We start from the raw sequence: 25,648 nt of genomic DNA, 5'->3' as shown, positions 1-25,648 counted from the left end.
CAGAAGTGAGCCTCCTGGTCTCCTTGGAGGGGCCCTTTGACTGTTCTTCCCTCCAGGTGTGGCCAAAGCCCATTTCTCAGCTGCAAACATTTCCATCCCCTTCCCACCACGTACCTGCCTTTCTCTCAGTTATCAAGTGGACCTCAATTCCTTTCAAACCCCTAAACTTGGTTAGGGGCACTGCTCTGGATCTGTGGGGACTTCCATGCCCCCAAGCTGAGCATCCATCACCAAGCAGACTTTCCCAATCCTGGTTCCTCCCAATCCCCCAAGGGCCTCGGTGTGCACACTGCCTTGACTTGGCTCTTCTGTATCCAGAACACCATCCTTGTGAGACTGAGAAAGACAACTCAGACCAGTTTCCATATTCTGCGAAGCAGTTTCCTGGCTGGGAAAGGCTGCAGGGTTCTTTGTGCCTATCTGTCCCCCTGATGGACCGTGAGCCTCCTGAAGGCAGAGAATATCATCTCTTTTTTTAAACTGCTATCTCCCTAGTGCCTAGCTCTGAGCACATAGCAGGTATTCAACAAAAGCTGTTGAAGGAATTGCCAGTTTGATTCTTCCATCTGTTTTGCAACTAGCAGGTGTTCAGGTAGGACTCACTTTGTGCCTTGCCCTTTCTAGTGGCCAGTGGACACATTGCAAAACAGAGGGAATAAATGGGGTAGCTTCCTCCTCTGCCCAGCACCAAGATCCCAGTCCACACCCTTGACTAGAGCTGTGCATGCTCAAGAACCTTCAGCCAGATGTGGTAGCTCACGTCTGTAATCCCAGTAGCTGGGTAAGCTGAGATAGGAGGATTCCAAGTTCAAGACCAGCCTCGGCAATTTAGTGAGGTCCTAAGCAACTTAGCAAGACCCTGTCTCAAAAAATAAAAAGGACTGGGGATGTGGTGGTTGGGGGAGGCCCTTCAATAGCTACCCACTTGCTGGCAGGGAAAAAGGAAGAGAAAGGAAGTCTGTGTGTGTTGATCTTTCTTGTATACCAGACACTGCACCCGCCCTTCATATCCAAACTTGACTTGCCCTCCCAAACCCGATCTGTGGGAAGCCACCCGTACTGTGGTGATTCCCATCCTCCTCATGGCCTTCCTGCCCTTATGTGGCCTCCTTCTCCCCCAAGCGTGGACTGGACGGACCCAAAGTTCACTTTTAGAGTAGAATACAGCCGAAGTTATGCATGTCACTCCCAAGACCAAGTAATCAAAAACACCATCATTTCCATCTTGGTCACTCTTCCTGGCCTCTCTGGAGCTGCTCCCTCTGGGAAGGCCAACTGCCATATCACAGGAGGCCCCATGGAGACTCCCATGTTGTGGGGGACCAAGAATGCCAACAACTGAGTAAGCATGGAAATGGCTGCCCTCCAGGTGAGCCTTCAGATGAGGCTATAGCCCCAGCCAATATGACCACATCCTCGGAGAGCACCCAGTGAACCACACCAGATTCCTGACCACACAAGGTGAGATAGTTGAATGTTTGTTGTTTTAAACTGCTAAGGTTTGTACAGCAAATTATTACAGATAATTAATGCAGTACTGATAATTTCGTTTGGTAGATAAGGAAACAGAGGCTCTGAGAACTAGTGACTCATCAAGGTCACATAGCTGTAAGGGGGCGGGGCTCAGCCCTGAACTCTGATCTGTCACACCAGTGTGCTCAGCACTCTCTCCCCTGCCCGAGCCTTCCACTCCACCCAAGCCAGTTTCTCCTTGACCTCTCAGCCCTCGTGCACACACCTTCAACCCAGAGTGAGGAGCCACGTTAGCACCCTATCGTCTCCCCAGAGCACCTGACTGCATATTGCCTGGAAGAATGAACAGAACATGATGCCCAGGTGGGGAGTGTGTCCAGGAACAGACGACTGCCACCTCCATAGCCAAGTGCATCTCCAAACCAAGCCTCACTCACACACTATGACACCCAATCTGCCATTCCCAGCAGCCAGATGTGCAGGCAGCTGTGCCTCTGAAAATCCTCACTGCTGGGAGGCAGACCAGTCCTCCTCCTCTTCCCTTTTCCTACCTCAAGGTTCCAGAAGGGGATTCTGGATGATTCAGCTTCCTGTCCCTGTCTTCCCAGTACCTCTCCAAAGTCCACCAGGCCAGGCCTGAGACAATGAGGGGAGGCATGACTCACATCAAAACACCCTGCCACACAGACCTCCACCCTGAGCTCCCCGCCTGTGTGCATGCATACACACAGATGGTGGGAGTGCCTAATAGGGGACATGAGCACTCCGGAACACTGTCCTGGGGCCTGCCACAGCTGCAGGTGCGGGGGGGTGGGGGGCAACCACACCCAGGCCTGAGGCACCTCCACAAAACCTTCATGAAAGCCTGACCCCATTTACCACAGGCCAGTGCCCTGCTATGGAGCCTGTTAGTCCACTGGATCCTTGCTACACCTCTGCAGGAAGACCTTGCCACCCCCAGTCCATGCACAAGAATGCTGAGACTTGGGCAGATGAAGGGACCGACCCTAAGACACACAGCCAGCAAGAGCAGAGCAGCCGACTCTCACCCAGAACAACTGCCCCAACTCCCCTTCCTCTCTGCACTCAGCTGCCCAGCTCAATCTCACCTCTTCTCCCTGACACCCACCTTCAGCTCCAGCAGGCAGCAGTACCCCACACGCTTCCCACTTCCCCACTGACTGAGCACCTGCTGGTGTCCACTGAGCACCGAGCACTGGGCTGAGTTAAGGGAACATGGAGTTGGGTCAGCCTACCACCTGCCCTTCTAGAGCCTGCAGGCCCAGTGGGATGCAGGTGTGCCTGTGCACAGAAGGTCACCGGCACGCCCCCAAGCTCCAGGGAGCTCACCTTGGCCTAAGCCCCCACCACTGCTGCTGGGAAACTGGTGGCTCCCTCCGCACTAATCTCAGGGCTCATAAGACCATGGGATGCCTCCTCCCCCGTTGCTGGCTTGAGGACTAAGGAACCCAAGAAGGAGAAGTAGGGAATCAGCCTGATAGGACAAGGCCTGGCATCCCCTCTGAGTCACCAGCCGCATGACTTTAGCTAGCCATTTCCTTTTCCAGAGCACAGTATCCCCTTCTGTGAAAGGAGGGAATAGGAACCAATATCTCAGGTCACTGAACCCTGGCACCCCCAGCACTCAGGTTTGTGAAACCCAGAGACAAAGCTGGGAGTGACATGTCTGAGTGTGCATCAGGTGTTATCCAAGTGTCAGTCCCTCAGCAGTGGTCCGCCCCTTGCCCTGGGAGGGAGTGCCTAAGGGAGGTGGCTGAGGAAGAATAGAAAGTGAAGAGAAAGGAAGAGGGGGTCAGGGAGAGGAGAGGGGGCTTCTCAGAACCACTGCTGCCTCCCTTTGTGAGCCCCCGCCCCACCCCTACCAGCCTGCCCACAAGACCAGGAGCAGCTCTGGGAACCTGCCTGATTAAAGAGATCAAGCCTGCCACTGCCCAAACCATTTCCAACTGGGAATTCATTTCCCCCTTGAGTCCCCTGTCAGGCTGGTCCCAGAGGAGCCTGATTCCTCACCAGCAGCCTCACCACACATACGCATGCATGCACGCGCGTGCGCGCACACACACACACACACACACACAGGCATGTCATAGGCACAGAATATACCACAAATGTGGCTGCTCACATGGAAACACAGAACAATACACAATCCCTTCAACACACAGACAAGAGACACATAACAGAGGTATACAAAGACAGACCCAAAACACACTCTGTGGACACCAAACACACAGAGACCCAAAACACATCCTCATGCACAAAACTAGATCATGCCACCACCACCCTAGAGTCCCGAGTCAGTCTCTGCCACTTCCCCTTCATCCACCATAGCCCAGCAATCCAAAATTTGGGGGCTTTAGGCAAACCAAAAGCCCAAGGCCACAGAGGAAATACAAACTAGGACCACATCAACATGTCTTTGGGGAGTCTGTGCAGACTGAAAGCACCACTAAGAAGGAGCCAAGCCCTGAACCTCACACTGGCCCCACACCCCTCCCAGGAGGCAAAACCACCAAGTAGCTGGTGTGTGCATACAGGGTGGGCACGAGTGCAGAAGCATAGGACATGCAGGCAGGGGTTCTGGCGGGGGCTGTGTGGGCACAGGCACACACCCACACCCCCTAGACTGATGTGGATGGTAGTGATGGCAGTGGCTGGGGCCAGTTTAGGGACACCCAGCCTGAGACAGAGGCAGGCAGATAGGGCATCTGATTAACACTCACCAAGGGCCACCCAGCCTGGATGCCCACCTAAGCCATCCTCCTGTCCCCAGGGGCATATGGAAGGCAAGACTGTGACTCCTGGGCTCAGAAGGCAAGCCCTCCTGATTTTCCCCAAGTTCCCTACTCGCATCCATCCATGTGATCCTCAGGCTCCCCTGATGGGGCTACCCCACAGACACAGGAGAACACGGAAGCGCAGGAAGACCCTTGCCCTCATCACAACCCCTGCCCTTTTCATCCACTCCAGATCATGAGCTCGGGAGCTCTCGGGGTCCTCTGGCCCCTGTGATGCTGTGCTTGGAAGCAGCTGGAGGGCCATGTACTGCGTCCGGAGCCTGCACTGAGTGCCTCTCTGTCCTTCCCAGGCCACGAGATTGCCCAAGTCTGACTCCAGTGGAAAATGTCAGGCGGCTCCAGACCCTCTGCCAACAGCGAGCCCTGAAAAGAACCCCCACCCCACAGACGGATAGGCCAGGCCCAGGTCAGCCCAACCCAAGTCTCGGGCCAAGGCCCAGGCCAATGGCACTGCCCCTGGCTGACTCCGGATTATGTGTCTTCCAGGGCCTTCCATCTGTCACTTGGCCCTCCGTGCCCAGGACAAAATAAATTTCCTTTTAAGAGAGCCAATGATTTGCATTTCCCATGTCTTTCTCCGCCTTTTCTTTTTAAATTAAAATTTATAGTCCCAAAGTTCAGAGCCTGGAAGGGGGATGCCAACTGGTCACCAGGCTCGGCTTCCCAATGGCTTCTGCTACCACCCTTCTTCCTGCCTGGGCCTTTCCCAGGTCCCTGGATGCCCAGCAGACTCAGCAGATGGAGTTGTGGAGTCCAAGGGAAGGAGCTCAGGGGTGTGTGGCAAGGACTTCCCACCGTCAGCGTGCTTTCTGTCACCAGCCACTTTGTAGAGGAACCCCAGTTCCTAGTCCTGAGGAAGCCTTCCCCTTCCTGGATCTGGTACCACATCAGCCATGTTGCTTCCAAGACCACAGCTCTAGAACCAGAGGGATGAGAGGACAAGCCGGCTGGTCCCCTCCCCTGCACTTCTGTCAGTCTCACAGTGGAGGGGGCCCCAAGGATCAGAAGTTCTGACACTCTGAAAACCCAGGCACTATGTGAGCTGTCACTAGCACACTCATGTGCTTAGGCACAAGCCAGCACAGGTACATACCCGCAGACACCTCCAGTGCACACTCATGAGCACAGACACTCGTGCACACGTGTGTGCCACGCATTCTCTCCAGATCCATCAAGGAGCAGAGCACCACCTCCATAGCCCACATGTAGCCCCCCAGCTGTGGTCTGCCTCAGGCCACGGGAGAGGTAGGGAGACACCCAAGACCTTACATCCCACTTGGGAGCTGATCAACACCCTGGGAGCAGAAAGCGGAGACTCTGTAGGGGGACTCAGCTGCCTGACCTTTCTGCTCCCCAGCCCTCCTTGCTTCCCCACTCCAGTGCCTACCACTCAAAGGCCCCCCTGGCAGCCCTGGAGCCCATCAACCAATGAGGAGGCAGGGGGATGACCAAGCCCTGAGTCCCAGTGCCCCTGGGTCCCAGCCTCCCAGGTGGTCTCCAGGTTGGGGGTGGGCGGACCCCTAGGATCGGCTGGGGCCTTACCGTGGAGGGTGCTCCGGGTGATCTGTCCCCCCATCTCCGGCAGCGGACAGGACAGCACGGCCACCACCGTTTGGCCAGCTGGCCTCGTCACCAAGCCGCCCCGGGCGCCAGCTCCCCTCCTCCTCCCCCCAGCCCTCCCCCGCGGCCGGCCGGCATGGCAGGGCCGAGCGGCCCCTCCTGCGTCCCCACGCGCTCCCTCCCGCACGCACACGCCCGCCCGCCAGCCGGCCACACACGCATGCACACCCCCTGGCCCTGCTCACGCCCGCCTCCCGCTCCCACCCACTCGGAGCCTCCCCGCCCCCGCGCTGGTACAGGCGAGGGGATCTGTCATGTTTATTTACATAAGGAGGAGGAGACTGGAGGCTTCCTGAAATAGCCCTCCAGAGCTGGAGATGCCCCAGCGCGCGGGCGGGCGCGCGCACACACACACATCACACACACACACACACACACACACATCACACACACACACATGACACACACACACACCCATGACACACACACACCCATCACACACACACACACACATCACACACACACATGACACACATGCACACACACCCATCACACACACACACCCATCACACACACACCCATCACACACACACACCCATCACACACACACACACACACCCATCACACACACACACCCATGACAAACACACACCCATCACACACACTAGCATCATCCCATGGATGTAGTGACACACAAAGACACCTCACCAGGCCTTTGTCACAATCTACTACATGTAAATATGGGGCTAGTGGGGCTAGGAAGGGTGCAGGGAGGGAGCAAAACAGAAATCCTTCTTTCCCTCAAGGGGTTCACAGTCCAGCTAGAGGAGCTTCTTCATGCACAGCTAACACAGTTTCTGTCTTCTTCCTGGCTCTGCTCCAAGCACTTTTCAGTAGTTAACTCCTTTGGTCCTCTCGGTTGGAATGATGAGGCCAGTATTTCCGCTATTATCAACAGGTACCATGAGGAGTATTATCTTAAAGGTGAGAAGACTGAGACACAGATTTCTTACCTAGAAGCGGGCAGGGAAGGGATGCAGACCTAGGTAATCTAGCACCAGAATTCAGGCTTTCATTTCTCAGGAAATGGGACCATCCCCCCCCCCAATCCCACCCTGAATAGGGAAGAAATTGTCCCTTTTATCATGCATGTACATACACACACAGAGAGCAACACAGACCTGCACTACACACCTAGATCATGTCAATGGTTATGCACAGACATGTCTCATAAGCTCCTGCAGGCATCCACCACCATGCACACCTACCTACATCCTGCCTACCAGGCACAGAGTCAATGGTTACACACACACCCTGCACATACTCACCACACCACACGCATTCTCCTACCAGACTCGTGCAATTTCTGGAGAGATCTTAAGGTGCAGAACCTGGCACCCCACACTTGGAGGGGAGGGGAAGGTGCAGACAAGATGGAATGAGAGAGGGCCAGGAAGGCAGGCCCCTCCAACCCAAAGCAAGCAAATAATGACACTGGCACCCAAATCATCATTGGGAGTGCACCCCCTGATGTTTATTCTAGGTTGGAGGGGCTACTATTGAATCCATTTTGCAGAAAAGAAAGTGGAGGTTCTGAGCAGCTAAGGAGCTTGCTGCAGTTCTTCAGAGTGGAGTAAAAGACACCAAGCCAGGTCTCTGGGACAATCTCACTGTCCATCACAGGCTCTCCTCAGGACAGGGGCCTTTTCCCAAACAACAGCACAGCTCCCCCCTCCCAGGCTCTAGCCTGGCCCCAAGCCCTAGGGAAAGGTCTGGATGGGAGAAGAGAGGGCTGGGGGCTGGGGAAGGGGCCGTGGTACAGGCAGGGGCTGCCCCACATAGGGTGGAATTCAGAGGTCTGGCTGCTGTGAGGGACTGTGTTGGGCTCTGGACCTGCTCAGGACCCTGCTGCTGCCATCCCCTGTGAGATCCTGGGGGGAGGGGCAGAGAAAATAGGGAGGGACATTCAGGCCTGACCTGGGGTGAGCCACCAGAAGCTGAGCAGGCCCTGGGTGGAAGTGCCCAGAGCCCAGCATGCTGCCAGAGACCTCTCCCTGGGAGAAGCTGCAGCTTGGTCTTATCCAAGCAACCCTCTTTCCACAGGCACAGGCTGCACTCACATGCACATGGGCACTTCTTGTCGGGGTGGGAGGCTCAGGCAGTCTGACCAAGAGGAAGTCACCCAAACTCCTTTTGTGGATGACAATTATATTAATACCAAATACAAGGCCTTGCTCTGTGCTCAGCACTGCCCTAAGCATGCTGCACATATGAACTAGTTCAACCCTCTCAACAAGACCAAGAAAGGTTTATTTTTAATGCCCATTTTACAGATAAGGAAACTGTGGCAGAACAAAGATTCTTTGGAGGCTGTTCCTATAACAGGAGAGTCATTACCTCATCCCACCTGCCTTTTAATGCACCTGGCAGGGCCCTTGCATACCAGTCCTTCCCCAAACCAGCCTCCCTCTCACCTTGGCTCCCATTTATTGCCACTTGGATGTCTCTTCTCCAGCCACCCGGATCCAGGAATGCCTCTTTCAGGAAGCTTCCCTAGGGCCCCAGCTACAGCGAGTGTCCCCATCTTGGAACTTGTCTCTCCTCTGAACCCAAGCTCTACCTCTCCTACTGCTTGTCTTGCTCCATCCTACACAGAGACAGTACAGCCTGGCTGGGGCCTTGTCTGTCTGTCTCAGCTTCCCCTGGGTGCATGCTGACAACTTAATACAACTTGATCCACATTTATTGAGCACCTGTGTGGCAGACCTAAGCTTTGCACTGGGGATGCAATGATAATCCATGAGAAACAGAGCTGGCTGTTATAGTCCTGAAAGAAACACATTTATCAAGTAACCTCAATAAGGAACTTAGAATCACAATCCTAGAAAAGTGCTATGAAACAAAGAGGCAAGGTTCTTGGGGGACTCAGGGCAGGCTTTCATGAAAAGCAACGGTGAGGGCTGGGTTGTGGCTCAGTGGTACAGCGCTCGCCTAGCATACATGAGGCACTGGGTTCGATCCTCAGCACCACATAAAAATTGAAAAATGAAGATATTGTATCCACCTAAAAAAACTAAAAAATAAATATTAAAAAAAAAAGCAATGCCAAAAACATACTAATGTCCATGTGCTGTGGAGATAGGTTGATAGAGTACTCCAGAGAGTGAGTGCAACATGTGCAAAGGCCCTGGGGTGAAGGGAGCCCAGTGTATTTGAGAAGCAAGGTTAGTACAGCTGGAGCAAGGTCAACAGGAGGAGCCTGGGAGAGTTGCTGTTGGCAAGTCCAGATGCGCTGGAGATACACCAGGAGGGCCTTAGGAAGCAGGGTGGAAAAACCGGCCTTTTTCCTGAACACAATAGGGAATCCCTGACAGGTTTCAATAGGGAGGAACCAAGACTGGCCTTGCATTTCAAAAAAGTCACTCTGCCCTCTGGTAGGAGGTACATGTGGAAGGAGGCAAGAAGTGCCAGAGCAGAGAGCAGTGGCATCCAGCAGGGTCGGGCCTGCGCCTGGCTTACTTTGGCTGCCCTCGGGCCTAGCATCCTGCCCCCACAGAGCAGATGCCCACGAATAGAACTGAATTCATGTAATTCTCCAGAAACAGGATTGTGGGAAAGTAACTAAGCCAGAGGGAGGGGCAGGTGGGGGCTCAGGAGCTGGGAGTCCACAGTGGACTGGCTCAGGAGCCCTCTGTCTGGACACCTGAGCAAGAAGAGAATAGAGGACTGGGAGGCAGTGTGGGTGGCTCCCAACCATCCCAGTCCTAGCCGGGCAGGCTTACTTGGGCTTTCCATACTCCACTGCCCTGTTTTCAACAGGAAGTAGCAGTGTCCCTATGTCTGCAGCTTCCCTCCCTACCCCTTCCCCCGAGCAGTGTCCAGGGCCTCTCCAGAGGGAGGCAGCACCCCTTCTACAGGGTGGAGCCAGAGATGCACCCCTCCTGTTTTATTCACTGGGGCATTGCATGAGGGTTCATTTGGTTGAAGGATTCTGTTACTAAAAGGGGTGAGCAAACCACTGAGCTGCATCATTCATTCACCAGGCATTCACCATGGACCAGCTGGTGAGCAAGACCCAGCCCCACCCTTCGGAAACCCTTCAGCAGATGGGCCAGGAAACATGATTCCAGATCCCAGTGAGCGCTCTGCTGGGATCAAGGAGTGAGGTTCTTCGGCTCTGGCTGAATCCCCGCAGTGTTCCGTTGGGTAGCCACACTTTGCAAAGGCGGTGAGAGGTTCTATTGAGGGGAGGTTCTACTGAGAGCAGGTTCTACTAAGGGAAGGTTCTACTGGGGGTTCTACTGAAGTGCACTTCAAACCCAGCCCTGCCTGACATCCAAGTTCATGCTCTATCCAGAAAAAAATGCCAAAGAGCATGAACTCCTCTTGCTTGAGGAAGAGAAGACATAAGGACAACAGCTAGCTGTGCCCTTGGGGACTCCCTGGCCTGACAGAATCCTTACTGGGTTCAGAAGAAATCCGCTTCCGTCCAGTGGAGCTGCAACTGCCCACTGACCTCACCTGGAATCTCACCCCCCTTGGCTCTCTGAACCGAGTCAGCTCTCGAACTGCAGCCACCCCCAGAGCTGTCCCTGCTCTGCCTTCACCTCCCTGCCTTCTGACCCCCTTCTGCCAACTCCTCCTGAATCTTGGGCATCATTTTGGCTTCAATGGTGGGCTACCCAGCTCAATTTTTTCCTTGCCAAGTCCTGTCTCCCCCATGTTCCCCCAAAGCCCAGCATCCTCATCCCCATCCTAAACCTGACCTCTTAGAACTTCCAGTTAAAGACAGAACCAGCAACCGCAGAATATAACATTGAACAAATTCACTGGGCAATAGAAACCTTCAGACTCAGAGACAGATATCTTTAAAGGGAAAGATCCTCCAGAGAGAATTGGGTCCAGTCCCTGCCTTCAAGAGGACAAAGAAGACTTATGCCCATTTTAGAGATGTAGCAAAGAAGGCCTACTAAATTGTAGACCTACGCAAGGTTGCACAGCTGGTAGGGTAAGGAGGACTTGAACGCAGGATTACTGTCTTCTGGTGCTGTGCTTTGTATGACACACAGTCCAGGGCATCTGGAGGTGAAGATAAAATGGGCCGGGCACAGTGGTGCATGCCTGTAATCTCAGTGGCTCAGGAGACTGAGGCAGGAGGATCACAAGTTCAAAGCCAACCTCAGCAATTTAGCAAGGCCCTAAGCAACTTAGTAAGACCCTGTCTCTAAATTTAAAAAAAATTTAAAATGAGCTAAGGATATGGCTCAGAGGTTAAGCGCCCCTGGGTTCAATCCCTGGTAATAATTTTTTTTTTAAAAAAATGGACAAGGGAGCTCACTTCTCTTTTATGAGGTAGGAGAAGTGACTGTGTCTGGAAAGGTCAGGGAGGGGAGGTGGCCTTGCAGAGAGGATCTAGGAGGCAGCTTCTGGTTGCTACAGTATTTTTTTTTTCATCCAGAACAAGGGATAATTTGATTGAGCTGATAAGTCACCTGATATTTGGGGCTTAAGGCTGACCTGCCAGGGACATCTTCCCTCTCCGACTTACTAGGCTGGGCCGGTGCTGGAGAACATGGAACCCTATCCCCAAACTTCTTCCCATACCCACAAACAGAACAAGGGTGCGATTGCTGCCTATGGTCTGGAAGAGAAGGCGACAGAGATGAGGACAAAGCACACAGAGTGCAAGCTGCATGCTTCAGAGAAACCAGCCAGGGCTGGGTCTGGGACAGGTGCCCCAGCAGTGACAGCTGCCAGCCGCCCAGGATGACGGGAACACAACAGGTGCAGAGGCGGGGGCGGGGACTGGAAGGGAATCTGAGAAAGCTGCAGGCAGTTGGGTGAGTTGGGTGCCCCTCCTGGCTCCTCCGAGCCCCAGGACCATTGCCAGGCCATCCCTTCTGGGACCCTCCAAGACACATAAACACACCTGCTCATGGTCCCTGGTTCTAGCCCCTCGGTCAGCCAGGCCAGCGGGGATGAGACAGAGGGTCCGTGCTGGGCAAAAAGGACCAAACAAGGAAGAAACCAGGAGCCTCTTCCCAGGACAGTGTGTGCCAGACACAGCCCACACCCACAGAGCCCCCAGCTGGAAGCAAACATTTGCCCGTGATAAGATCTTTGTCCAGGAAGCCTGGATGGATGGACCTACCCCACCCATATGGAGGCTGGGTGCTCTGTCCTTGAGGTCACATAGGCCAGCTCTACCCCTGTGTGGCTGGATTAGCCACTGGGCTTTGTGAGCCTCGCCTTTCCCTCTGCCAAGATGGACTTAAAACAGCACAGGACTTAAGGACAGAATGACACAATGTCTGTAAGGCACGCAGTCTGGCAACTGTCCAGAGACCCAGAGAAGACAGGAAGGTGAAACCCGGAGCGGCTGAGGTCCCAGCGAGCAGATGCTGGGTGGGATGTGAGCGCTCCAGCCAGGAGCGGCAGAGGCGCTGCAGCAAGACCCCGCCCACCTGCACACCAGCACCCCTGGGACCGCCGCGCTCGGCTGCTCCTAGCTTTCCATGTGTCAGCGCATGCGTGCCGTATGTGCCAATGCTCTGCCAGAGTGCTGGGGAGCAGCGGTTCCACTAAGTAGATTAAGCATTGTCCCTTGTCACCTGGGTTAGTGCTCTGCCTTTGATCAGAACGGATGAATTTTAAACTTGAAGCTAGTCCTTGTCCCAATCACAAGTGACAAATTACCAGCATCTGCATTCATAAGACTTGCTCGCTTCAGTATAACCTTGCTGGGGAGGGCGAGGAAGGGCAGACAAGGAGACTTTTATGGTGGGAGGAGAGGTGGCACAACAAGGAGACCCAGAGTGACATAGGAGATAGGACATATGTGCTGGCACAAGACAGAGCCCGATGCATCAGAGAAGCGGAAACACACTGGCTGATTCCCCGGGTCTGCAGGATTATGAGAAAAGCTGGCGAGGGTGACAAGGATAAAGCCCTCCTCTTGAGGACAGAGCCGTCCCCTCCCTCCCTGATGCACACTCATATACTCACCTCAGGCCCTGCAGCTCAGCCAAGGCTCCCACTGCCCACCCTTTCTACAGCCAGGGCTCCAGCCAGCTGAAGCCACCCAAGGCTGGGTGGCACCCTGGGCTTCATGCAGCCAACTGTCCTTCCTCTGAGCAGTCTGCTCATGCCAAGTGCAGTGGCGTCATCCTCTTTAGAACCTTGTCCCCCACCACTGCACTTCCAGCTCTAGCCCCAGACTCAGGCTTTGACTACCAATCCCAACAATCTCACACCCACAGCCCTCCCCAACAGGGTCCTTAAAGACAGGGGACCATGCGCATATGGTGGCTTCTATGTGGCCCATCAAAGCAACTATCAAGACGATGGTCCTCCTGACCAAAGGACACCCCAGGAAGGACAGCCACCTCCAGCAAATACTATGGCAGGACACCCATTTGCTTCCTGAAACCATTTCCTGTCACTGCCCCATCTCCCATTGTGCACACTATCCACTGTTCCATCCTTCCCTCTCTCTCTCTCCAATAGCCTATCAGGCTCCGCCCCCAAGAGGCTACCCCTCTTCCCTCTCTTCTTGCCTCCAGCCCTGAAGCCCAGGATCCCACAAGCAACCAGTACTATGCTGGGGGTATCAAAGTTTAGATGGTGAAGACTTCCCAGGGAGTCAGGATTCCTGGGGTCCCGGCAGACCCTGAGGCTGTGGCAAAATTCCACCAGGGAAAGTCTGTGAGAGCCTGGTACCATGTTTGGGTGTTGGGGGACCCGGGGAGGGTATATCTTTTAATGCCTCCTCAGTTCTGCTCTCCATGGGGTAAGGACTCAGGAGGCAGGTTAATGCCCCTCCTATAGGAGCTGGGGGTCTTCTCCTAGGGACCCTCTCCCTCCATCTCTAAGCAGATACCCAACCTTCACACCCTCAACCCTGCTAAGCCAAGCACACTTCCCCTTCAGAGAAGAGAGATCTCCTTGTTCTCAGGGCCAGTGAAGGGAGGTGGCTAAATTAGGCCTTGCTTAGGGGTCTGTTTTCTTAGCTGTGACACCACCTGCCTTGATTCACTATGTGACCTTGGGCAAGTCAGTGCCCTCCTGGGGCCACAGTTCTCACGTGTGTGAAGTGGACACATTGGACTCGTCCATCTTTAGCTCTGAACCAGAAGTTACCTGCATCAGGGGGTTGGGGGGGGGTCTTTGCGGGGAGGCAATCAGGAATTCCAGACTCACCTAAAGCAGGAGTCCCTCAACCAAGGTCTGGTGGGATGTCAAGGACCAGCCAGCTCTCAGCTGGGTCTCACTGCCTCCAAGTCCCCTTCCTGACCCCATCCAACATGGGCCCCCCAGAACCAAGATTCCATGGCCTGCCCCTGGGTTCTATGATCCAGGCCAGAGGTCTAGTGTAGCCCTGTTCAAGCGGTCACTGTGTCCCTCCCATATTCATCCCCTCCTTCCATCCTCTGGCTTTTCCCACAGCTTAGGCCACCAGCATCATCCTGATGTGGACAATGTTCCAAACTCCATCCCCTCCTCAGGGCAGCCAGGCTGACTCAGTAGCTCCTGAGCACCTCAGGATGAACCTGACCCCCTTTGGGGAGCATTCAAAGTCCTCTGTGAACTGGTCCCAGCCCATGTGTCTGGTCTCATCTCCCTCGACACCCCACCCCACCCCAGGTACTCCATGCACATGAGCCCCGTATGTCAACATGGCCACATCTTGCGTGTCCATGACTCTGAGTACTGTCCCTCCATCTGGAGTCCCCTTCTCCCAAAATGTTCACTCAAAACTCCCTATTTAAACTGGATGCAGCGGAGCATGCCTATAATCCCAGCGGCTCAGGAGTTTGAGGCAGGAGAATCATGAGTTCAAAGCCAGCCTCAGCAACTTAGCAAGGCCCTAAGTAACTTAGTGAGAGCCTGTCTCTAAATAAAATTCAAAAAAGAGCTAGGGATGGGGCTGAGACTGCGGCTCAGTGATAGAGCACTTACCTAGCATGTGTGAGGCACTGGGTTCAATTCTCAGCACCATATATAAATAAATGAATAAAATAAAGGTCCATACATCTACAAAAATATTTTTTTAAAAAAAGAGCTGGGAATGTGGTTCAGTGGGTAAGCACGCCTGGATTCAATCCTCAGTACCCCCCCACCAAAAAAAAGAAAACTCCCGATTAACCTTCACCTCTTGATTCAGAGGAGTCTTTCCTCTGAGATCATTCTAATGCCTGAAAGCAGACTCCCTATCCAATATCCTCTGTGCAGCCCCAGCTCTACAGCGACAGCAAGAGACCCCTTCCCATACAGGCAGCAATCTGAGGACAGACAGGGAGCTTTTAATCTCTGGATCCCCAGCACCTAACATGGTGGGCACTTGTTGGTGCTCAAAGTATATTTTATGCAGGAAAAAAGAAGAGGAAGAAAGGCTGAGACTGATGGCATGATCCTTGCTTTGCCCCCATTCGTCCCTTCTCCAGGCCAGCTTGCAGCCCTGAGGTCACTGTCCCAGCCATGATGTTCAAGGTCCCTTTGGACCCATAGTTGACAGATTGCCTGGCCCATGACCTTGCCACCCCAGAGGTGACCCTCCCTGTTCTCTTGGTTCTATTGGCAGCACCAACTGGTGCTCACGCAGACAGAAAAAGCCAAGAAGCTGAGCAGCCAGGTGTGTCCTGGAACAGTGAAGAACCAGAACACAGAGGCTTATCTGACCATCTTCCCTGTAGGCAGCAGAAGAGCATCCCAGATCCCCCTGCAGGACCCCAGGAGGAGATACTGCAAGCCTTGCACCTGGCTCCCTCCCAGCTTCCCCTCTGGATTAAATCAGCAGGGGAAAGAGCTCCTCCATCTCATTTGCATAAACCATTTATAGCAGCGCATTCAAACCCACGCCTTCCAAGCCCACTGCCGATTGCCTGTGGCTTCCCAGTCTGTCCTTTCCCTTCTCTTTCAGGTTTTGTTGTTGTTGTTGTTGTTGTTGTTGATGATGGGAATCTGGGCTCAAGAGAAATCTCTACCTTGGCTGTCCCTGGTGAGGAAGACTTTACTTTCTCTCCACACTGAATGAGGATGTTAAGCAGCCATCCCCCTGGTGTCAATGACCTACAGTGCACAAAGCCTGTGAGCACCCATGGGCTCCCCAGGAATGGCAGGAGGTAGCTATTGCAGCCCATTTTACAGATGAAGAGACTGAGGCTCCAAAAAGTTCAATGATTTGTCTATGCCACACAAAACCAGTCCTCACTGCTTAAGCCAGGTCAGGGCAATAGTGGTTATTTGTTACAGAGAGCCTGACCCAGGCTCCAAGAATCTAGAAGAAAGAACTCTCAAAATTCAAAAATAAGAAAATAACCCAATAAAAAAGAACTGGCAAAAATTTAAACAGACACATCACCAAAGGAGACATATGGATGACAAAAAAGCATGTGACAAAATGCTCAACATGATTAGTCATTAATCAAATGCAAGTTAAAACTATGATGAGATACCACACATGCCTCGCAGAATGGCCCAAATTAACAAGTATTGGTGAAGATATGGAGACATTAGGACTCTCACTCTCCATACACTGCTGGGGAAATGTAAAACGCACAACCGTTTTGGAAAACATTTTGGGGGCATTTTCTTGAAAAGTTAACACACATCTACTATATGTGACTGAACCATTCTACCTCTAGGTATATTTACCCAAGAGAAAAGGAAAAACATGTTGACACATAGGCTTAGAGACAAATGCTTTTAGTAACTTTACTGTAATAGCCCCAAATTGAAAACAACCCAAATGTCCATCAACAAGTGAATGAATAAATTGTGCTATATTCACATCACAGAATATCTCTCAGTAATAAAAAGCAATGGACAGGGGGCTGGGGTTGTGGCTCAGTGGCAAAGCGCTTGCCTAGCATGCATGAGGCATTGAATTTGAGCCTCAGCAGTACATAAAAATAAAATCAAGATAATGTGTTCACCTAAAAATAAAAATAAATATTTTTTTTTAAAAAAGCCATGGACAATTGAGATACATTCCACCATTTTGAATGAATCTCAAGATAATTATGCTGAGAGAAGCCAGAGGGGAAAAGGAGTGAATACTGTATTATTCCATTTACACAGAACTCGAAAAAATGCAAACAAAATTATGACAGGAAACACAGGCAGTGACTTGAGCAGCAGGGTGGGACAGGGAGGAGCAGGAGAGAGTAATCCCCAAAAGGTACAAGGAAGTTTCTGAAGGTGACAGAGACGTCCCCTGACTTGATGGTACTGATAACTTCACAAATCTATACATACGTCAAAACACATTAAGTTGTACATTTAAATATGTGACATATATTGTATGCCAATTATAGTTTAATAAAACTGTATTTTCTAACTTAACAAAGCGCTAAGCATGAGAGGAGAGGGTAGGGAAAGAAAATTGTTGTTTCTATGAAAACCAAATTGAGTCAATGCCTTTAAAAATTAAAAATAGAATTATCATATGATCCAACAATTTCACTTCTGGGTACAAACCCACAGAATGGAAAGCAGGAACTCAGATATTTGCATGGCAGAATTACTCACAATGGGAGCAATTCAAGTGTCCATCAAGGAATGAATGGATAAGCAAAAGGTGGCATACACGCATACAAAGGAATGTCATTCATTGTCGAAAAGGAAGGAAATTCATTGTCGAAAGGAACCTTAAAGAAATTATATTAAATGAGCCGGGCATGGTGGCACATTCCTATAATCCCAAGCCTCTTGGGAGGCTGAGGCAGGAGGATCACAAGTTCAAAGCCAACCTCAATGTGGGGACGGGGAAGGGGGATATACTTGTACTGCTGGCGGGACTACAAATTGGTGCAACCACTCTGGAAAACAGCATAGAGATTCCTCAGAAAACTTGGAATGGAACCACGTTTGACTGGGTTATCCCCATCCTCGGCATATACCCAAAGGACTTAAAGTCAGCATACTATAGTAACGCGACCCCATCAATGTCTATAGCAGCTCAATTCACAATAGCTAAGCTAGGAACCAACCTAGGTGCCCCTCAATAGTTGAACGGATAAAGAAAATGTGATATATATATATATATATATATATATATATATATATATACACATACATACATACACACACACACACACATACATACATACATACACACAATGGAATATTACTCAGCTATAATTGTGTATTACACAACCAGTATTAGTAACTTATTTAATGTTTACTTAAGACTATAGTTAACTTATGGCCTACACACACACACATATTTACCTATTATTTTATCACTAATATCTTTAAACCTTATGTCCTTATCCTAAGCAAAGCTATATGATCATGCTGATATATATGTTTATGGCTATATTGGTTTAACCTTATCTATGCCTTTGTTACTCATCTTATACCTTATTTCCTATGTCTTACAGTTGCTTATTTCTGTTACTTTATCTTATCTTACTTATCAAAATCTTATTCCTATAGTCTATCCTATACCTATAACTTATTGATTGTATTGATTAGTTCACACCACAACACAGGAAAGAAAAGGAGAGAGGAAGGGAAGGAGGGAGGGAGGGAGGGAGGGAGAGAAAAGAATTTATGAAATGAGCCAGTAACAAAAGGACAAAAATTGCATGACTCTACTTATCTCAGATACCTAGAACAATCAAATCTCAGAGACAGAAAGCAAAATGGTGCCTGCCAGGGGTTGGGGCAGTGAGAAACAGGGAGGTATAGTTGAATGGGAATAGAGCTTCAGTTTGAGAAAACTGAAAGCATTCTGGAAATGATGGTTGCAAAATAACACATGTGCTTAACATCACTGAGCTGTATGCCTGCCAGGCTCCATGGCACATGTCAATAATTCCAGTGACGCAGGAGGCCAAGGCAGGACCAGTCTGGGCAACATAGTGAGACCCTGTCTCAAATAAAAAATAAAAAGGGCTGGGTATGGAGCTCAGAGGTAGAGCACCCCTGGGTTCAATCCCCAGTACCATCAAACAAACAAACAAAAATGGTTAAGACAAGGGCTGAGGTGTAGCTCAGTGGTAGAGCGCTTGCCTAGCATGTGTGAGGCACTGGGCTCGATCCTGATCAGCACCACATAAAAATAAATAAATAGAGGTATTGTGTCCTTCTACAACTAAAAAATATATTTTAAAAATAAGGGTTAATATAGTAAATTTTATGCAATAATGTTTTCCTGCAATTATTTTTATTTTTTAATTTGATTTAATTAGTTATACAGGACAGTAGAGTGTATTTATGCACTTTGATATATATCATACATAGATGGGATATAATTTCTCATTTTTCTGAGTGTACATGTTGTAGAACATATTGGTCATGCAGTCACATATATACATAAAGTAATAATGTCTGATTCAGTCTACCATCTTTCCTATCCCCTCATCCCCTCCCCTCCCCTCCCTTCACTTCCCACTTCCCTCTACCACACCTTACTGTGAATTAGCATCCGCATATTAGAGAAAACATTCGGCCTTTGGTTTTTCTAAATTGGCTTATTTCACTTAGCATGATATTTTCTGTCTCCATAATTCTCTATTACTGGCAAATGCCATCATTTCATTCTTCTTTAAAACTGAGTAATATTCCATTGAATATATAGACTACATTTTCTTTATCCATTCATCTATTGAAGGACACTTAGTTTGGTTCCATAGTTTAGCTAACATGAATTGAGCTGCTATAAACATTGACATGACTGCATGACTGTAGTATGCTGATTTTAAGTCCTTTGGATATAAATCGAGGAGTGGGATGGCTGGGTCAAATGGTGGTTCCATTCCAAGTTTTCTGAGGAGTCTCCATACTGCTTTCCACAGTGGTTGCACCAATTTGCAGTCCCACCAGCAATGTATGAGTGAACCTTTTTCCCCACATCCTCACCAACATTTATTGTTGCCTGTATTCTTTGATTGCCATTCTGACAGGAGTGAGGTGAAATCTTACTGTAGTTTTGTAATTTCTTTGTAATTTCTCTAATTGTTGGAGATGTTGAACATTTTTTTCATGTTTTTTGATTGATTGTATTTCTTCTTCTGTGAAGTGTCTATTCAGTTCCTTATACCATTTATTGATTGGGTTATTTGTTGCAATTATTTTTTAAAAGTACAAAAACACAAACTAAGTTGAGAATTTTAAAAAGATGCTGGTCCCTTAAAAAATGCTGTTAAATTATAGGTAGGCAAGACAACTATAAAACATTCAGGAAAAATATCTAGAAGGATTCTGCTCACAAATTCATTCACAAGCATTTTTAGGCTCTCATTGCACTTTTATTCATTTATTTGCTTATTTATTTTCAGTGCTGAGGATGGAACCCAGCCCCTCAGGTATGCTAGGCAACTGCTCTACCGCTGAGCTACATCCCCCGCCCGTCTTATTCTGCTTTCAAGAAGACCAAACCTGGACAGCATGTCCCAGGAGAGGGGGTACAAGAACAACCCAGGGGAATTCCTATCTTCAGGCCCTCTGTATACATCAAGAGATTTACTAATAAAAGGAAATTCACTTAGGGATGTTTGTGTCACTTTAAACCATTCCCCCAATACTGTTCACTTAACCAACCAATGAGGCTTCGACTGTGACTATATGAGACAAAAGGGATTCTACAGGTATAAAAATAAGGCCCAGAAAAAAATGCAGCCAATGTTGACTTTATTCCTTTCTAGGTGAGTTCTTACTTTTTTTTTCTTCATGTTTTCCTGGATTTTCCAAAAAGTGTAGGTCACTTTCATAATAATGTGAGTAAAGAGCTGCTTTTAAGATAGCTTTTGGGGGTGATGGTATCAGAATTTAAAATATTTTTTTTTTAATTCAGTATTTATTTGCAGTTCTTTCTGTTTTTAGACAAAATATATAGTCTAAAATATTTTTTTTAAAAAACGAGGTCTAGAGCAGAGTGTGATGTCCAGGACAGAAGCCCAAAACCACACACAGGCCTGGGAGGGTTTAGGACCCTGTGGACAAGTTCTTAAGGGGTTCCTTTGTCTCTGCGGAGTCCCAGACCCAGTTAGCCCTCAGAGGCACCCAAGATGGAGCCCTGGCACAGAATCCCAGAGACCCCTGGGAAGGCGAGTAAATCCAGGATTCCTCCATGTTACCTTACATACTTTCGAACACTTAAGTCTGGCCTGGGATTGAGGAGAAGAATAAGAGAAGGAAAAGGAATTTAACCCTTTTTAAGCAGTAGGTACAGCCACTGTGGTCACTACTCAGATGTCTCATTTGTTCCTCAATGAAGCTGGTCAAAGAAGGAGTTGGGCCAGGCGTGGTGGCACATGTAAGTAATCCCAGCAGCTTGGGCTTGGGAGGATAGTGAGTTCAAAGTCAGCTTCAGCAATGGTGAGGCACTAAGCAACTCAGTGAGACCCTGTCTCTAAATAAAATACAAAATAGGGCTGGGGGTGTGGCTCAGTGGTTGAATGTCCCTGAGTTCAATCCCAGCACCAAAAAAAAAAGGAAGGAACTGGGAGGCTGGGGTGTAGCTCAATGGTAGAGCACAAGCTTAGCATGTGCAAGGTCCTAGGTTCATCCCCAGTAGCACACACACACACACACACACACACACACACACACACACACACAAACACACAGGGAAGCTAGGTACATTGGTGCACACCTGTAATCCCAACCATAAGGAGGCTAAGGCAGACTCAGTGCCAGAACATCTCTTGGAGTTTGGGCCCTCTCTTCTCTTGGAGAGTGAATAAAATGGTTGGGTTTTTTGTTTGTTTGTTTGTTTGTTTTTGTTTTTTCTGTTTATTGTTCTCTGTTTGCAAAACTTTGTACCCTGTGAAAACTGGCTACAAGTCACCCTAACAACTCCATCCCATCCATTCCCAGAGGGAGCCCCTGGTAGTAGATGGATGGGTCTCCACTCAGTCTTAGCCTCTATTTGCACAAAGTTAATGAATGGGAGATAAGTGGATGCACATCTAGATACCCAGGTATGAAACAGACTAGAGAGCTATTCCTCTGGATCTCTACATTACTCAATCCCTTGCTGCCCTTCAAGGTCATCAGGCCTTCTCTGGCCAACCTATTTAAAAGTACCCCTAGCCATGCCCCTTCATGTCTTCTTTCTTTCCATAGCACTTATCACCATCTGACATGCCATTCTGGGCCTTTTTCTTTTTTAATCTGTCTCTCCTTGTAAGAGTATAAGTCCATGGCACAGGGAATCATCCGCTGCTGTATCCTAGTGTCCAAAACAGTGCTGGGAACCCAGTAGACCTTGAATAAATGTGAACTGAAAGAAAGAAATCAGAAAGGCAGGAAGGGGAGGAAGAAGGGAGGGCAGGAGAAAAGAAAAGGAAGGAAAGAGAAACATAACAGTCTAAATACAAAAGGTTCATGCTGCACGTATTGCTGCTCAAATTTTCTCTTAACAATATGGTAGACATTTTTCATCATGGTACCTCATCAGTGTTAACAGCTGCAAAGTATTCCTGTGCATGGAGATTCCATCCTTAATCCACTCCCTCCATCTTGAAGCTCTGTGTGGGCAGCAAGTGGGGAGGGGGCACAAGGAGATGCCCCCCCCCATGGCTCTTGGCAATAAAGGTTCTTGAATTTCAGACTATGAAACCAATTCTTCATGGACCAGCGCATACAAAGTTGCTCTCAAGAGGAGATATGGCCCCCAGACCTGGTGGGACTTCAAAGAGACCTGGCTGGAGGTGTGAACCCTCAAGAAAAGATGTGTTCATTGGGTGCCAGGAATCAGTGAAAAGGGGTGTCACTGAGGCAAATCATGGTAGGGCCACGAAACAAAGCCAAGGAGTTGGTGCCCACGTGTTGGGTCTGCCTGGCAGGTGTTTCCCTGTTGGTGAAATGGCCTGGGCAAAGCTCAGAGCCCACAGGCATTAAACTCTCAGACTGTTCTCAGCTCACCTAGTTTGATATGGGTTTACTCAGCCCCCAAGCAGCTCCCTACAGCGGGGAGTGTGTCAGGCAGTAAATTTCTGACAGTAAATTTCTCTTTGGGAAAGAGTGAACTTCTGATTTGATCCATGAGTTTTTGTGGACTTGCATAGAGGGAAGCAGGATCTCCCAGTCCTATCAACTCAGAGGAGTTGAGAAGATGGGAATTTTGACCAGCCTAGCTAAGAATCAAAGGCTGGGCAGAGACGTGCTCACTAGAAACCCCTTCCTCAGACTGACCACCTATATGATCAGCAGCCTGCCCTGTCCCATATCACACTTTCTTTCAACTTCCAGTAATAAACATCTATGTTTAATGAGCTCTTACTATGCACCAGGCCCTGAGCCACATCACCTACAGCTATAGTCTCATTTAAACTGTACAACAGTACATGCACCTAGAGAGACACCCAAGGATCCCACGGGTCAAGATTCAGGAGTCAGGATTTTAACCTAGAAGCCAGACCTGGAGGCACACACCTATAACCCAAGCACCCAGGAGGCAGAGGCAGAAGGATTGCTTGAACCCAGAAGTTCAAGACCATGCCCTGGCAACATAGCAAAACCTCCGACTCAGGAAAAAAAAAAAATTTTTTTTGGACCCAGGCCTGACTGACCCCAGGGCAAATATTTCACAATGAGTACCCATGGTTCCTTGTACCAGTATCACCTGGGATTCTTATTTAGAGAGAGAGAGAGAGAGAGAGAGAGAGGCCCAAGGAGTCCACCCTCAGGCTTACTAAACCAGATTATCTGGAGGTGGGCCCCTCGAGCCTGCATTTTTTTATTGTAGTAAAATGCACATATAACATAAAGTTTGCTGCCTTAACCATCTTGAGTATGCCATTAAGTGTTCAATGCCATTAAGTACATTCACATTGTACAGCTGTCACCACCAGCCATCTCTAGGACTCCTTCCATCCCACAAAGCTGAAACCGAACCTACCAAGCACTAACTCCCCATTTCTTCCTCCCCACAACCCCTGGTTACCACCAACCTGCTTTCTGTCTTTATGAATTTGACAACTCTAGACACCTCATGTAAGTGGAATCAAACAGTATTTGGTGTGTGTGTGTGTGTGTGTGTGTGTGTGTGTGTGTGTGTGTGGCTTATTTCATTTAGCATAATGTCTTCAAGGTTAATCTATACCTTATCTTTTTTTTTTTCCCTCCAGAATCCTGGACCTCACACATCTACCCTTGAACTACATCCTCAGCCCTTTTTATTTCATTTTGAGACAGCATCTTGCTAAATCACCCAGGCTGGCCTTGAACTTGCAATCCTCTTGCTGCAATCTCTAGGTTTCTGGGACTACAGGCACATGCCACTGTGCCCAGTAAAATTTTCTTCCCTTTAAAAAAGGTTGATGAGGCTGGGGATGGTAGAGAGGCAGACTCAATGGTAGAGAGCTGGCCCAGCAATCTTGAGGCCCCGGGTTTGATCCCCAGTACTGAGAGGGAAAAAATAACTTGCCAGTAAAAAGGCTAAATAGTATGTATTACAAATACATACCACATTCTGCTTACGCAATCAACTACCAATGGACACGTTTCCGTGTTTTAGCTATGAGAATGATGCTACTATAAACATGGGTAACCAAATATCTCTTCGATACCCTACTTTCAAAAAAAAAAAGACCCTATTGTCAACTATTTTATGTGCGTTCCCAGAAATGGAACTGCTGGATCACATGGCAAGTCTATTTTTAATTTTTCAAAAGATCACCATATAGTTGTCCACAGCAGCTGCACCATTTTATATTCCTACTAATGGTGCACAAGAGTTCAATTTCTCCAAGACCTTGCCAACACTTCTTATCTCCTGGTTTTAACAGTAGTCATCCTAATAGGTGTGTGGTGGCATGCTGTTGTAATTTTGATCTGCATTTCCCTGATTGGTGTTGCTAAACATTTTTTCATGTGCTTCTTGGCCACGTATGTATCTTCTCTGGACAAATATTCAAGTTCTTTGTCCCTTTTTTAATCAGGTTGTTTGGCTTTAAGAGCTCCCCATATAGTCTAGACAGAAATCCCTTATCAGACACATGATTTACAAATATTTTCTCCCATTTTGTGTATTGCTTTTTTACTCTGTTGATATTGGGGGGGGTTGTTTGTTTTTGTTGTTCTTGTTCTTGTTTTTTAATGGGGTTTTACTATGTTTCCCAGGTTGTTCTCAAACCCCTGAGCTCAATCTATTCTCCCACCTCAGCCTCCCAAGTATCTGGAACTAAAGGCATTTGATAGTGTTTTTTTTAAATTTGAAATATTTCCATGTAGCTAAATATTTTTATTTTTCCTTGTTTGTGCATTTGGTGTCACATTCAAGAAATTACTGCCAAAATAAATGTCATGAAGTCTTTTCACTGCTTTCTTCTAAAAGCTTTATAGTTTTAGGTCTTACATTGAGGTCATGGATCCATTTTGAATATTTGTATATGATGTGAGGTAAAGGTCCAAGGTCATTCTTTTGCATATGGATATCCAGGCGTTTCAGCACCAAATGTTGAAAAGACTGTCCTTCCCTTTGAATGTTCTTGGCCCCCTGTTGGAAATCATTTGAGCATATATAAGAGGATTTATTTCTGGGCTTTCAATTCTATTACAGTGGTCTAGATAGCTATCTATCAGGCCAGTACCACATTATTGTTATTATTGTAGTTTGCAGTTAAATGTTGAAATCAGGAAATGTGAGTCCTCTAGCTTTGGTCTTTTACAGAATTGTTTTGGCTATTTTGGGTCTTCTGAAGAGGAATCTGCATTTTTACAAGTTCTCAGGCAATTTATAGGCCCATTAAAGTCTGAGAACCACTGCTCTGTGCCACATCATTCCTCTAAACTCTATTTCTGCGTTTCTCTAGCCCTCTGCCCTCTCCTGGCTCTCTTTGGATCTC

At 48.9% G+C, this 25,648-nt stretch overlaps 1 protein-coding gene across 3 annotated transcripts in view; it reads right to left on the bottom strand.

Annotated features, from left to right (window-relative positions):
- NEURL1 (neuralized E3 ubiquitin protein ligase 1) overlaps positions 1-25,648 on the bottom strand; it is a 72,327-nt gene that overhangs the window by 27,498 nt on the left and 19,181 nt on the right. Inside the window, exon 1 of one of the 3 annotated variants that reach the window (XM_081267959.1) lies at positions 5,832-6,058. The exons of 1 other annotated variant lie outside the window; for it this stretch is intronic. In XM_081267959.1, the coding sequence (XP_081124085.1) occupies positions 5,832-5,865 (34 nt within the window). In that variant the 5' untranslated portion in view covers positions 5,866-6,058. Of the gene's footprint in view, positions 1-4,214; positions 4,441-5,831; positions 6,059-25,648 lie in introns of those variants that run through there. One more of the 3 variants, XM_081267957.1, reaches the window with a different exon arrangement.

This window comes from Spermophilus citellus (assembly GCF_964194105.1).
Source record: "Spermophilus citellus genome assembly, chromosome: 15".
Lineage (NCBI taxonomy): Eukaryota > Metazoa > Chordata > Mammalia > Rodentia > Sciuridae > Spermophilus > Spermophilus citellus.
The sequence above is the reverse complement of the archived record's forward strand: the minus strand, read 5'-3'. Positions and strand labels throughout refer to the sequence as shown.